We start from the raw sequence: 13,258 nt of genomic DNA, 5'->3' as shown, positions 1-13,258 counted from the left end.
TCAGTGAGTTTTCTGCAAAAGTCACTTTCTCCAGAGAATCTTAAAATGCACAAATTTCAAACCAATTCACTCTGACACTAAATGAAAACACTTCCCTTACCTCTTAAAAATAAGGTGCAATACTGTTCTCTCAGCTTTAATGCTAAGGCCCTATAAACTATGTGCCTGCCTCTAAATCTTCCTTTATTTTATTTTGTGGAGTCAGGGAAGACACCTCAGTCTCAGACAATGCTCTTATCCAACATGAAAAACTCTCTGACTCGTGCAAAACAAGTGGTGCATGACAGAGTAGCCATGATCGACAATGCAGGGTTACCTTGGTTTCATTTGCAACTTCTTAATTAGACTGTGCATTGTGCCCTTATACAGTTACTTAACCTTCCCACATTTCCCTACCACCCTTTGTTAATTTTCCATACTAAACCTGCAAATTTTTTGATGTCAATAACAAATGTATGGTTCAAGAACCAAAGAAGCATGAAGAGAAAATGTGCGATAAAAACCTACCTTGAAATCAGCATGTGATCTTGAATATAGGCAAGAAATTGTGGATGGTCCTTTCTTGCTATATACAGGCATTCCCCATGAAGACAAAGGATCTTCAGACAGTTCAGCATGTTAAAAAGAATGTCTGGTTCTTCAAACCTTGACATTTCCTGTGTAAGCAGATGTACTACTCTCAACACAATGACACCGCCTAACTAAAAATTCAAACTAAACAAACAAGTAATCAATGTTACCTGCAATATAGTATATATGAGCTTCAAGGTAACTGGAAGTTGCTGATAACAAAATTTTCTTTCTGTGTCATTCTTTATCGCTGTTAAAAATGTAAGTTACATAAAATGTTGTTAAAAGTTCTCTCATCTGTGGATTCAAAATGAAACTAAAGAATGTCAAAGTGATGAGACATAAATTAATTCTAGCCACCGTAACCCCGCAGTCAGTAAAGTTACAAGAGCACGGGATTTGGCATGTAATGTCTTCGCTACTTTATGTGTTCAAAAAGCCAAGATTTCTTCTAATACTTTGAGAGACAGTCACACTTGCTATGAACATAAATACAGCCTTCCTATTTAATTAATATGTTGAATTAAATGCATGAGAAAAAAGTGACTGTGCATTGTTGGACTTGAAAGATTGCTTCAGAACCTTGTATTCTGTACAAGTACAGGCATTTCATTTAAAGCCTTACTGAAATATTCAACCTTCTCACTCTCTACTTACCAGCATTTTCTGTGGGCTCTGTGTGATTTCCTGGATTTTCTCCATGTTTTGGTGCCGATTTGTCTTCCTCTTCTCCTTCAGTTCCTATAATAAACTCAGGTCTAGTATACAGAAGACTATCCTCAAGGTTATCTGTGGGCTCCTTTAAGAATACAAAAAGTTAAATTCATTTCTTGATGTTATGTAAATACATGAGGCCATATCCTGCTGTTTAAGTTATACTTGGTGTGATAAGCTGAGCTCATATGAGCCAGACACTCTCTAGTTCCACGTACAGTTGTGCATTCAAATCACCTGCGTATCTAAAATTATGCATCAGCAAATGCATACCAACAAGATGATTATGTTTCAAACATGGATTAAAGTGATGCTGCTTAACAGAACCTGTACATCAATATTGGAGATAAGGTGGATCCAATCACAGGGCCATGGTTTTATCCAAACTTGTCATCCTTGCCTCAGAGGAGTAACAGACAGGAGGAGGGCATATTTCCCACACTACTGTAGAGTTACAGACTTAGAGGCAGGAGCTACCTCAATCACTTTTACATTCAAAAAAGGACCAGGCTGGAGTTACTTCTGCATGTGGCCAGGAGCTCAGGATTACAGGTTGCCATTGTGACCTTTATGTTATAAATCACAAGGTGGATCCTAGAAATGGTACTAAGCCCCAGCACTCAAGACTTCACCACTTGAGCCCCAGCACTCAAAAGACTTCACCACTTGCTACTTTTCAGTTGAGGTGAGAATCTGAACTGAAAGGGCATGAGATGATTTTTCTAGCACAAGTTACCGAATACCATGTGCACAACACCTATCAGCGTACACAACCAAACGGAATTCCGAAACTTTTACACATCAAAAGGCACCACTATGCCCACCACCGAAAAACATTACTAATAAACATCCTGCCCCTACCATGCCACAGCAAATGAGCGCTCAGAATAAGGGGAACGATGCTGTCTTCTGAACTATCAGATGGAACAGTTATGTATAACAGACATACAGCTTAAAATAAATTCATCACACCACAGGTAATGCTTCAATTCTCCTGCAAAGCTACAGAGGACTTTAGTGATGACTAGCGATTAGAGAGTACATATCTGTGTCTGATGAAGTTCAATACTCAACCTGAAGTACATTTCATTTTTCAACATGCTCAGCATTTTCAACAATCAAGCACCAACTAAGGCTTCATCACTTGACAACTGTTTCTCTCAAAATCATTAATCATCATTTCAAAATATCCACTCTTAGCTTTTAAAAGAAGATTAAAAGCACTAAGTATTAACATTTCACATTTTATTTAAGACACAGTATCATAGGAGTGTCCTTCCAAAGAGAAATAGCACTTCAGTGTTGATGGGGAAAGAGTTCATACTGGATGAATATTGTAATTTTTCCTGGGTTCTTTGAATCAATTCAAACTTAGGAAATTTTACAATTCAATGGCATTTTGCTTTAACGTCTCAAATTCTCCATGCCAAAGGTCAATGCAGTTTTGCTCTCTTGTCCACAATGTTTCAGCACACCAATAATATAGGCCCTTTCTTGCTCTACTTACCACAAGCCTGATTTCTTCTTTTGGAGCAAGGTGTTCCAGCAGCTCAAAACCTAGCTGGTAACACAGAATGCTGGACTGACACAGACCACATTCAACTGCTTTTTCATCTTTCTGACAGGTGTGAGAACCACCCCAGGGTGCCTGGAAGACATTGTTTATGATGGATATGATATCTTTCGAAATGCTGTTTTCTAAGCCCAAAGTGACACCATCATCCTGGAGTTCCATCTGAAACAATGAAAAAAGTAAGGATTTATTATTTATTTAAAAGCCAGAGCACTAACTATTCTGCCTATTCCTACACTTCTGCCACTGTTATATTACTGTACTGGGAAGAGTTTGAGATAAACTGGAACTCACAATTTTAAATTGCCACTGGTGTCAAGGCCCAAGCTCAAACAGCTAGAGTAAACAGACAATTTCAAGCACGGGATACATGAATTTTACCTGGAGACAGTTCTCCAAACCACCTGGTTTTGGATTGACAATGTACAAATTTAGCTATCCAAAAATTATGCATCTAATTTAAGCTTATCAATAAGCCTCTGCTTCTAGTCTACAGAAATAAACATATCTCCAAGGAGAAGTTCCTTTCACTTATATGAAAACATGAATGTGGAGGTATCTAACTTCTCTTCAGTGACCATGAACCTATAACTCCTATATGTGTAAAGGCAGATGACAGCTCTCAAGGGATTTAAATGTCTTATACTTCATGCCAGACCCTCAGCAGAAAGGGCCTCAATACAAGATTAAAGGAGAGCCAAAAGTGACTACAGAACTCCAGTGTCCCCGCAATGTGGGTGTTTTTCTTCTGCGAGTACCTGCTTCAAGATGAGATCAAACATCAGAATGAAGCAATTAAGATTCATTTCATCATCTTCACTGTCAAAATCAATTGTCTTTCCACTGGGGTGTCCAAAGTTCTTGAAAGGGCTGTGAAAAGGACTACGTATTGGACTCCGAAATGGGCTCTGGAAGGGGCTTGGGAAAGGACTCAGGATGTTGTGCTGAACTCTGCGCCCAGGGTCAGAAGCAACGCTTACCTGAAGACATAAAGAATCAACATGTCCAAATGACTGTTATGCATTTAAGCAATCTCATTCTACACAAAAGTGCAGAAAATGGCAAGAACATTGACAGCCTTACTATTCCTTTCTGTAGCTTTTTTTCAAAATCTGCATGTGTCCCTTAGTGCCATTAAATGATAAAATATGATAGAAGCACAGGAATCATATTCTGCACAGTTGTATACAGTCTCTTAAGCTAAGTGGCTGACATCCATTATCTTATTCCTACTAAGGATAAATTTTAACATCATAAACCAGACAGAAAATTGGTGCAGGCAGTAAAGTGGCCATCAGGTTACAGCAATCTGCTTCACAATCCAGGGACACAAACTTCAATAGTAGGAGGCTATTTCAAGAGAACAGCGTAACTAAGGCTATACTAAGGATACAGGTAGCTGGAAACAAACTAGGCACAACAGTAACAAGATATGCATGTCTGCTTTGATTCACGTCCCCACCACAGTAAGCCACCTAAAACACACTGAGAACCTCCAAGGATTGCAGCGGGATACACAGCTGATGACACATGAGGTCTATTTTTAGGCCAGCTACAGTCTGAAAGACCAGACAGGAAGTTCGTCCATGTTTTCTGCTTAGTTCAGAAGTGGTCACGGGCTAGCTGTGGGAGTGCTCCCTGCTGATCTACATCAGAAGATAGGCAGATCACATGTCGACTGCCTAGATGCCTAATCTAAAGATCTGACCTTTCAAGCACTCTTGTTCCTGCTGTCGTTGAAGCACTTCATGCAAGACTACTGGGAAGTTAGTCACATCAGTCCAACTTTGTGTAGCACCTACAGATTTGTACGTGTTTCCTTCCAGACCATAAGCCTTTGACATACAACTTTAGATCAACTTGTTCATCTCTTGGATGAGGAAAAAATTGCAGGGAAACAGAAATAAAGTCTGTTCTGTCACACTCCCAAAACATACCTAGGCCCGCCAAATTTGTACTAGAATACAAAAGCTCTCTCTGGGTGACCATTTGTCCATAATAACTTCTTGTTGACGGTTATTAATAGAAGGTGCAGAGAATGAAAATGATTGGAAAAGATACCTAGAAAACTCCAAACGTACCCAAACAAGCCAGTTCACTAAGGAAAAGCTGCACAGTTTTTCTGCAGTTATTATCTGCATCATATTTACTCTGACCATGTGATAGAGTGGTATTAATTGAAGAAGACATACCAATTTTCTTTCATTCTCAAAATTTATAGTGTTCCCAATCAAATGCTGCCATATTGAAAGATGACTTTTTAATTCCTCAAGTGCATTCTATTAAGAAAACTGTTCTAAGTAAAAAAATAAGCAGGATAAATAACAGTTACCCTCCGAGCTGCAAGATTTCCCGCCAGTTCACTGACTCTCGATTTTCTTTGATTTGCTAACTCTTTTACAGAATTAACTCCATCAGAAAACATGCTGATTAGTAACTGAAGAGGAACAACAATGTCTAGTTCAGATAACACCTGAGGAAAGACAATAAAAAAAAAAGCAGGAGTGTCAAGTTTGATTAAAAATGCCAGCTTCTTTATAAGTACCTTTATCATATGATCCTCAGTTCAGCAAGTTCAATGCACTTAATTTTGGGATTCAATAAGGTAAGCTGCAAGCTTAGATTTCTGTTAGAATCACAGCAAAAGAGAACTGGTAAAAAAAGGGTATCTTCAAAATACTTCTTGGCATCCGCTTGGTGCACCTTGAGATCAGTTTTATGTGCAAACACACAGCGATGTGAAGTTGTTCCACAAAAATATTTCTGCAAACCAAAAGTATTACCAATACTTGGATGAATAACTGTTTACTATATTTATTATTACTTAAAACTGAACTCCTGTATTTATTCCAAGAATCCAGTCAGAATGGTTGCCTACAGGTGTCAACATAGTGACAGGATGGTTACCTGCAAAACACTGAGGGAATATTCACCGTCTGTTTTGTCACCAACACTCAGACAAATATGAGCTCATTCATACTTGTCATTAACTGTTATTAGGTCAAGAAAAATCTTAAAAAAAAAAAAATCATACTTTACTTGAAAACTCTGCGCACATGAAATTTGCTACAACCATCAGGTAAATTGGTCTTTGCAGAGGCTTAATCAAAATAACCCTCAGCAGAAAAGAAGCAATAATGAAGAATACAGGTATTATTCTGAGGTGCTGTGGAAAATTTTATACCCTTTTGAACTCACTGCCCGCAGCTGACATGATTGTCCCAGTAGCTTTTTAATATGAACATTGTGTGAATGCCAGCTTTGTGGGCAAATATAGCACAAAAGGGCTAGAGCAGCAGAAAGCTTGATGGGTACAGAGCTAGTCTAATCCAGTTCGTCATACGCAGAAACAGCTACAGCTGCTTCTGGAGTCTGGAATTAATTTTGGTATCTACAGACCAAATTCTGTGGAGACTAAAAACTACTGCTGGCAAAAAGTCAGACAGCTGAATGGCCCTAAGACACAACTGACATTCAAAGGTAAAAGGAATTTCCAGGCTTCCATTTTACTGCCTATGATGGTCTAGTAACATAAAGCTTCCTGGGATCTGTCTACCAACCATCCTTACACCAGAGCTAAGCAAAGGGCAGAAAGGTTCCATGATCCTTGGAAAAGTGGCTTTTTTCCCCCCCCCCTTTTTTTTTTTCTTTTCCAAAATCATAAGCTGGTTCAGCATGACTCGTCAAGAGAGGACACTTACATGCAGCCAAAGCAATGCTTGCTCTTGCACAGAGGATGGATACCCTGTGAATCGACAGCTAATGAAGCCAAACATCTCCTCCATGGAGAAAGGAAGAGGGCAAAGTTCAATGTCAAACGTTTTGCTGAAAAGTAGAACAAAAATATAGCATCACTGAGTTACCACAGCATACGCTGTGTGAGCTATAACAGAAAACTGGTAGAACAGCAACCTCACTACCAGCACTGATGATGCTTTTGTAATCTTACTCGCATCCTCACCCTCCACGGGAGCTGAGCTAGGCTGCTGCTACCACCTGTCCTGACTGCGCAAGATCATCTCTGAATTTGGTGATGCACCTTAAGAATTTACACCACATCTCATATCATGCCCAGTTTCATTTAATAGCAGTATCTTTTTCAACATCCAATGTAAAAATTGGAAAAATTCTCATCTCACCCTCCTCCACTATTGCATGTTTACACTAAAAAAGTTTATATCAATACCTACAAATATAAACTTACAGTCAGTTTCAGAGCCTCTTCATCAGTTAAAAGGCAATGTGAAGTTTTATTGTCAAAGGCATACACCAGGCATGAAATTATGACTCAGCCAGCCACCATTCTTATTCTGGTGTTTTCTTTGCTCAACAGGGGAAGATATTAGCTAAATCAATACAAATCATCACTCTTTCAGCGCCAGCTCTACTAATCCCCACCATTTCTCATCAACAGCTGGCCAGAAGGAGGAAGATGCTTCTTCCACCGTGCTGCAGGAAGCCACTGAAAATGTGCCTTGCTCACAGCAAAGAAGCATCCCTGTAAGTTGGCTCTTGATACAGATTCAGGGATATCAGGAGCAATAAAAGGAAACTTCCCCAAAGCTTAGAGTGCTTTAGTCTAAATGTAAGTCATAAAGCATTCAGAAGTGTTTGCTCATTACTGTCTATTGCACACAGGCATTATTATTTGTTGTCACCATCTTATTGTGCTAAAACCCTCAACAGTCAACATACACAATGATGGAATGGTTCCTACATACGTCTACGTACCTCAACACTTCCCGGAACTCTTTCAGTTGATTATCAGGCACTTCCGTCCTTATAGCTTCCAACCACTCTGGCATGATACATTCCCACACCGGCTGGTTTATCACATTGTATGGAATCAAGCAAAGGATTCGATTCAGACCTTCTTTCAATTGGGTCACAGCGCTACACGATTTGTCCCAGTATCCACCAACCTGTGGGTATTTCCAGGAATCATACTGATGAACAATACTTCTAGTCCCTGTAACTTGCCCAGTACCATAAATTTGCTCAGTGTGCTGCAGCCAAGAAATTGTGGGCAGTGATCATCAGCACCTTCCAGCCTGAATTTAGAATTCAGCCATGGGGATTGCATTGTTTTTTCCTTTCTCATCTGACCCACAGTACACAAAAGCACTGTCCAAGATTTAGATGAAGTTTGCTCACTTCCAGGCCATGACACAGAGTAATCTCTCATTGTTTACAGTTCTCAACAAGGGACAGATTTTTTGGTCAAACTTGCACCTTCAATTATTTGCTCTGGGCAACTTGTTACAGTGCTGGGTCTTTATTCTGAAAAACTTTGTCTGTACCAGGTGTTCTTTTGTGGTTGCTTGTTTTGGGTTTTTTTTGAGGGAAGGTTCTAAGTGATGGAAGCCAAAAAACATACTTCTAAGTAAATAAGTAACTGGACTACAGAGATTAATTATTCTAACTGACCTCAGCTCACATCTGCTGTTCCTGACTAATGGCTCTAGAGATGCCCGCTGTTTTGGCAGCAATTACTGCTAATCTCAGCCAACAAACTATTTTTTCTCCATTCATCACAGCTAATTTCATGGCTGTTTTGTCTTCATGTTCTAGTGAACCCTTGCAAATCTGGCAAGTTGTCAGTCTAGTCTTAAGTATTGCACTTGGGGTAATAAAACTCAAAAAAAAAAGGGGCTGGATCCAAGACATGAAAAAGATTCGTAACAGATAATAGCCTAAGTTTCAGTCCTTCCTTTTCCCTTTAGCCTCAAAGCCCCGATCTCCTTTCTTCAGTTCTAACATTCAACGCATCCATCCCACCTCTCAAATTCCCTCAGCTGCCCTCCAATCCTCCCACAGCCAGGTGTATCTTCAGAGCAATGTTTCAAAGAAAGACACATACACACACCGGTCTGTGTACATACAGCAAGTCCCATATATTAGGTCATGAAGATGCATGGATGCACACTTCATCCCTGATGATGTAATACATCACAACAAGTCTTTATGGCCCTTCCTAGTCTAGCCACTTAATTTTAGGAAACAAAACTAACATGTCCCCTGGACGTTTTACATAGAAGGGTCACAAAATCAAAGTCTTCTTACAAAAGCCCATGTGGTATAGTTGGCAGTGATAAATGAGGAAAAAGTCTTAAACCTCTCACAAATATAAAGTTCCTATTTTCATGCTGATGTTTCATTTTTTACAGAGGAATTCTCACACACCTGACTGCTGCCTTTCTTCACTATCCAGCTTAAGTGGTGAGTTCTGCTTCATAATTAATGGATAGAAAGACAGACACTTTCTAGAAGTGATTTGAGCAACGGTCTCACTTACACACCCTGAATGACCTTCCAGATAAGTCTTTCTCTCCATCAGCAACAAGGAGAATCATGGCAAACTAGTCTCTTAATTAAGTCACTTAAATTAGGTATCTGAAGCTACAGAGAATCAGTATGCCCAGAGTTCCTTTCAGTTACAACTGTGTGATTTCATGAACCTTAATTCACAGCGGCAGAGATGAAGTATGTGAAAAAGAGAGAAACATTAGTAAAGCAGACTAGTAAAGGACATGCTTATATCTGGGAGCAGAGAAATGATACCTTTTACTGAAGACAAGCTTGGATGCTTCAGCAGAATCGTGGAAATGAGCAGCTATCAAAAATGTACAGTATCTTTCAACACCTATAATATTCTTCCAACCTGTCTTCATATTACTGTAAATAATCCCCACTCTCCAACACAGTAAAACAAAAATGTTGGGAAGAGGAAGAATTCCTGAACTCCACTGCTCCTTCAATTAGTGAGTTTTCTTTTGCCTTGACAGAGCTAGGGGAGAAATGGTCTTTATACTTAAGACTTTAATCTCTGTGGCAAATAAAGGAACCTTCAGATAAATTACTCTTACCCTGGCAAACTCCATTGGTTTAGGAAGGAGGCACATAACCATGACATCAAACCGGACATCACAGACTGTCTTCAACCACTTGGTAACAAACTGGGGTTTGAGCTTTTCAACCAGGCTACCAACTTCATCATCCATCATGTAAGCTGTAGAGTGAAACCACTGGAACACCATGCTAACCAGCCTTGCTAAACTCTCTGTGGGTGTATTCTCACTGGGAGTGCAAAGGCTTACCTGGAAGACAGAAACACAAATCAAGTTTCGTTTCTAGAATTAAAGGTGGTAAACTGTTTGTCTACCATATTTTGTACATTCTCAGAGATATGAGGATGCAGATTACATAGAAGACAAGTGAGCTGATCAGTTTCAAGTAGAGTTTGGCACAGGACAATTGACAAAACATTTCCAAACCAGAAAACAACAGTAAGAGAGGAAAAAAACAAGCACTGCATTTTTTGTTTTCTAGTTTCAACACTGAAAATATCAGTACAGAAAGCTTTGACAAACTGAAATATTTTGATTTGAACTTTAAAATGACTTTTCATTTCAAAAGGTAATGTAATGCCCACTAAAATATAAGATACACATACACACACATATATAAAATGTAAAAGATAAAAAAGACAAACCAAATGAACAGTTTCAAAAAGTCTGAAAGAAGATGTCTACCTAATACAGTAAGTGATCTTTGCTTTGCAAAAAGATTCCAATTTTGACTTTTTGTCCTCAATTGGGGTGGGAATTTGAGTTTTAAATCCTCAAAAATTCTCATATAATAATTAATATTCTTCTCCTCTTCTCCAAACTCTCTCCTTCTAAAATGATGTCTCACTGTAAAACTGACCCAAATTTGAGATCAAGTCTGTACCCCAGCTCACAGACCAGGCACACTGCTAAGCCCTTAAGCACGTGCTATTTGAGGTCTTGGTATCTTCTGGGGATAAGAGACAAAGTTTCAAGTCAGGTTACTGCACTGAATCCAAAGAATGGAAAACAACAGATGACAGGAGATTTAGGAAGCTCCTTTAACCACATATCAGCTGTTCGTTGCCAGTTCCTAGTGAAAGCTGTACTCTCAGCACTTGGCAACCTGAAAGCAGTGACTGCTGCCTTGTAGCAAGCGAACAAAGGAGAAACATTCATGTCATTTCTGGGGAAACAGCTGACAGGACTGCGTCCCAGAGAAGACCAGAACCCATCTTACAAGTGCTTTTCCTCCATGTTTTTTCTTGGGATCAGTCAGCTAACAACACCCTTGCCAATTCAAAGTACAGTCTTCATTGTTCTACTTCATTGCAGGTTGAAGTTAAGGTGTTTGCTTCCTGGTGCCTGTCTCAGTTGAGTGTTAACTCAAAGGCAGTATCAGCTGACAGCCTTCTTAACAGGAATTCTTGAACTCTGTCCCGTTTCTAGATGAACAGTATTAACTTTATGAAAGAAAAGAGCAACCCACTATTTCTAGCAATCTCTGCTGTCACCTCTGCCGATACTCACTACAGAGAGATCAAGAGACTTTATAAGAATAGAATGAAGTCAGTGAGCTCCCTCACCCTACCATAGAAAGACAGACTCTAAATGTCAAGGATGAGGCATGTACAGTGTAACAGAACCTGTTCTGTTCTCACTTTAATTCTACTTCTAGAAAGGGAGACCTTCAGTCTTTACAAAACATCATTTGAAACAGAACAGATGAATAAGGCACAATAAAAAAAATTTTACAAAATAAAAAAAAATAAAAGGCTTTAAGTCTAAAACAACATTAAACAAAAAAACCCACAAGATATCAGCAGAATACAGAGTTTACTCATCTAGCCGCTGGAACAGCAGAGCAGCTTTGTTGGCATTATGGGATCCTAGACCTGCCACCCTCCAGTCGCTATGTCTGTTTAGATGAGGGATAAGGGGTCCTACTATTCCCCGCTTGTCACTGGGTGACCAAGGAGGAGCGAGCCTGAGAGCTCAAGGTGAATTGGAAAGAGTCTGAGAAGGGCAATTCTCCTTCAGGAGAATTACAGAATCCAACTTCTGAGCATCTATCAGTCTCCAGCCTGGCCTGTTCATAAACTAGCCAGCAGCAGCCCTGCTATTTTGGAATAATCTCTGCTAGCTACTGTGAGGGGTAGAACCAGCAGGGCCCTCTGTCAACCCACAGCGGGTGAATTAGCTGGACTACAATGACTGGGACTGATCCAGCTAGACCAATCTGAAGGCAGGAAGGAAAAGCAGCCCACTAAGACTCCTTCAGCCTCTTCAGAGGTAAAAGAGAAAGCTGAGCTTCCAGAAAGTGATGCTGAAAGATGGAAGGTGTATGATAGATCTTTAGGGGATTGCCTTTTAAGGTTAAAATAATGGCACTCAGCAGGTGGCACTTGTAAGCCGAAGACCACAGCAGATAGAAAGTCAATAAAAAAGCTGAAAGGGTGAAAAAAGAAAAGTCCTGTATAAGTATACAGGACTCAGCAGGCAGTGAGCAGCTCCACCCAGGCTAGTTCTGAAATCTCCAACTCTGGCAGCTTCACAGAACTCCTCCTTTTTGCCTACAAATCAGAAAAGTATCCAACTAAATCCAAGAAGTGGAAAAAAAAGAGATCAAATTGAGGCTTCAGAAAGAAAAGCAGAGGGAAGCGAGAGGAGTGAGAGAGCAGAGCAAGAATTTCTTACCAAGAACCATATTCCAAACTGGCTCAGGAGGCGTTGGTCATGCTTGTCATCATCTTTATTATCAAAATCTGTGTTGTCCAGGGAGTGATGGGAAGAAGAGAGGCCCATCTGTCTCCTACGGTTGAGTTCATATTCCCTCTGCTCAGCATGAAACTCTGCTTCCTTCAGCAAGCTATAAAACAAGCTTGTGGTCAGTGAATGCAGCTTTCCTACACTGGATACGGGCAGGATCAAGAATAACTAGAGATTAAGGCATCTGATGTCATCATTTTCCTGAAAACAGTAATAAAATAACATCAAATTCTAGGATTCGAGGCCGACATCTTCCATGAGGACAACACTCACAACTGATCAGTACTTCACTAACACAGCAGGAGTTCAGCATCCCTGCTCTGAACTTATCCTAGTGAAACCAAAATCAACTTGCACAAGATTTGCAGACAATATTTACATGAAAGCCTGATCCTGCTTTATATATGGATGCCTCATAAGCTGCCATATTACCTGATCACAGCTTCCACAGTACACACAAGTTCCTCTGCTCCACACTCCCGCGTATTGATAGGGGGTGGTGAGGTCTGATAAAGATGGGTTTCTGCAGCTGCCCCAACTTCACTGCTGTGATGATTCGAATGGCATCTTTTGCAATAGCGCACTGGCCTGTTGCCATGGCGGCCACAGCAGCCCGCTGAGAAGCACGTGACAACAGCTCTTCTGACATGTGAACTACAGTTCTGGAAAATAAAAAAAATTTTATTAGGCCACAAGTATCAGGAAGTGGAACTGAAAACAGGGATGAGAGTCAGCACCAGGGAACTGGCTCACATGTTGGTCATTTCCAAAATCACTATATATAAGCACAGCTGTGTGCAAAATC

At 40.1% G+C, this 13,258-nt stretch overlaps 1 protein-coding gene across 2 annotated transcripts in view; it reads right to left on the bottom strand.

Moving 5' to 3' along the window:
- The window catches only part of UNC79 (unc-79 homolog, NALCN channel complex subunit), a 126,401-nt gene that overhangs the window by 80,703 nt on the left and 32,440 nt on the right, over positions 1-13,258 (bottom strand). For both annotated transcript variants that reach the window (XM_068398114.1, XM_068398115.1), the window contains exons 12-22: positions 12,886-13,115; positions 12,382-12,553; positions 9,724-9,954; positions 7,589-7,779; positions 6,559-6,682; positions 5,190-5,330; positions 3,616-3,837; positions 2,792-3,019; positions 1,228-1,369; positions 741-820; positions 508-656 (exon numbers count right to left, since the gene is read on the bottom strand). In XM_068398114.1, the coding sequence (XP_068254215.1) occupies positions 508-656; positions 741-820; positions 1,228-1,369; positions 2,792-3,019; positions 3,616-3,837; positions 5,190-5,330; positions 6,559-6,682; positions 7,589-7,779; positions 9,724-9,954; positions 12,382-12,553; positions 12,886-13,115 (1,910 nt within the window). The remainder of the gene's footprint in view (positions 1-507; positions 657-740; positions 821-1,227; positions 1,370-2,791; positions 3,020-3,615; positions 3,838-5,189; positions 5,331-6,558; positions 6,683-7,588; positions 7,780-9,723; positions 9,955-12,381; positions 12,554-12,885; positions 13,116-13,258) is intronic.

This window comes from Nyctibius grandis, chromosome 4, assembly GCF_013368605.1.
Source record: "Nyctibius grandis isolate bNycGra1 chromosome 4, bNycGra1.pri, whole genome shotgun sequence".
In the NCBI taxonomy this organism is placed as follows: domain Eukaryota; kingdom Metazoa; phylum Chordata; class Aves; order Nyctibiiformes; family Nyctibiidae; genus Nyctibius; species Nyctibius grandis.
Note: the sequence above shows the minus strand (reverse complement) of the source record. Positions and strands in the feature narration are given on the sequence as shown.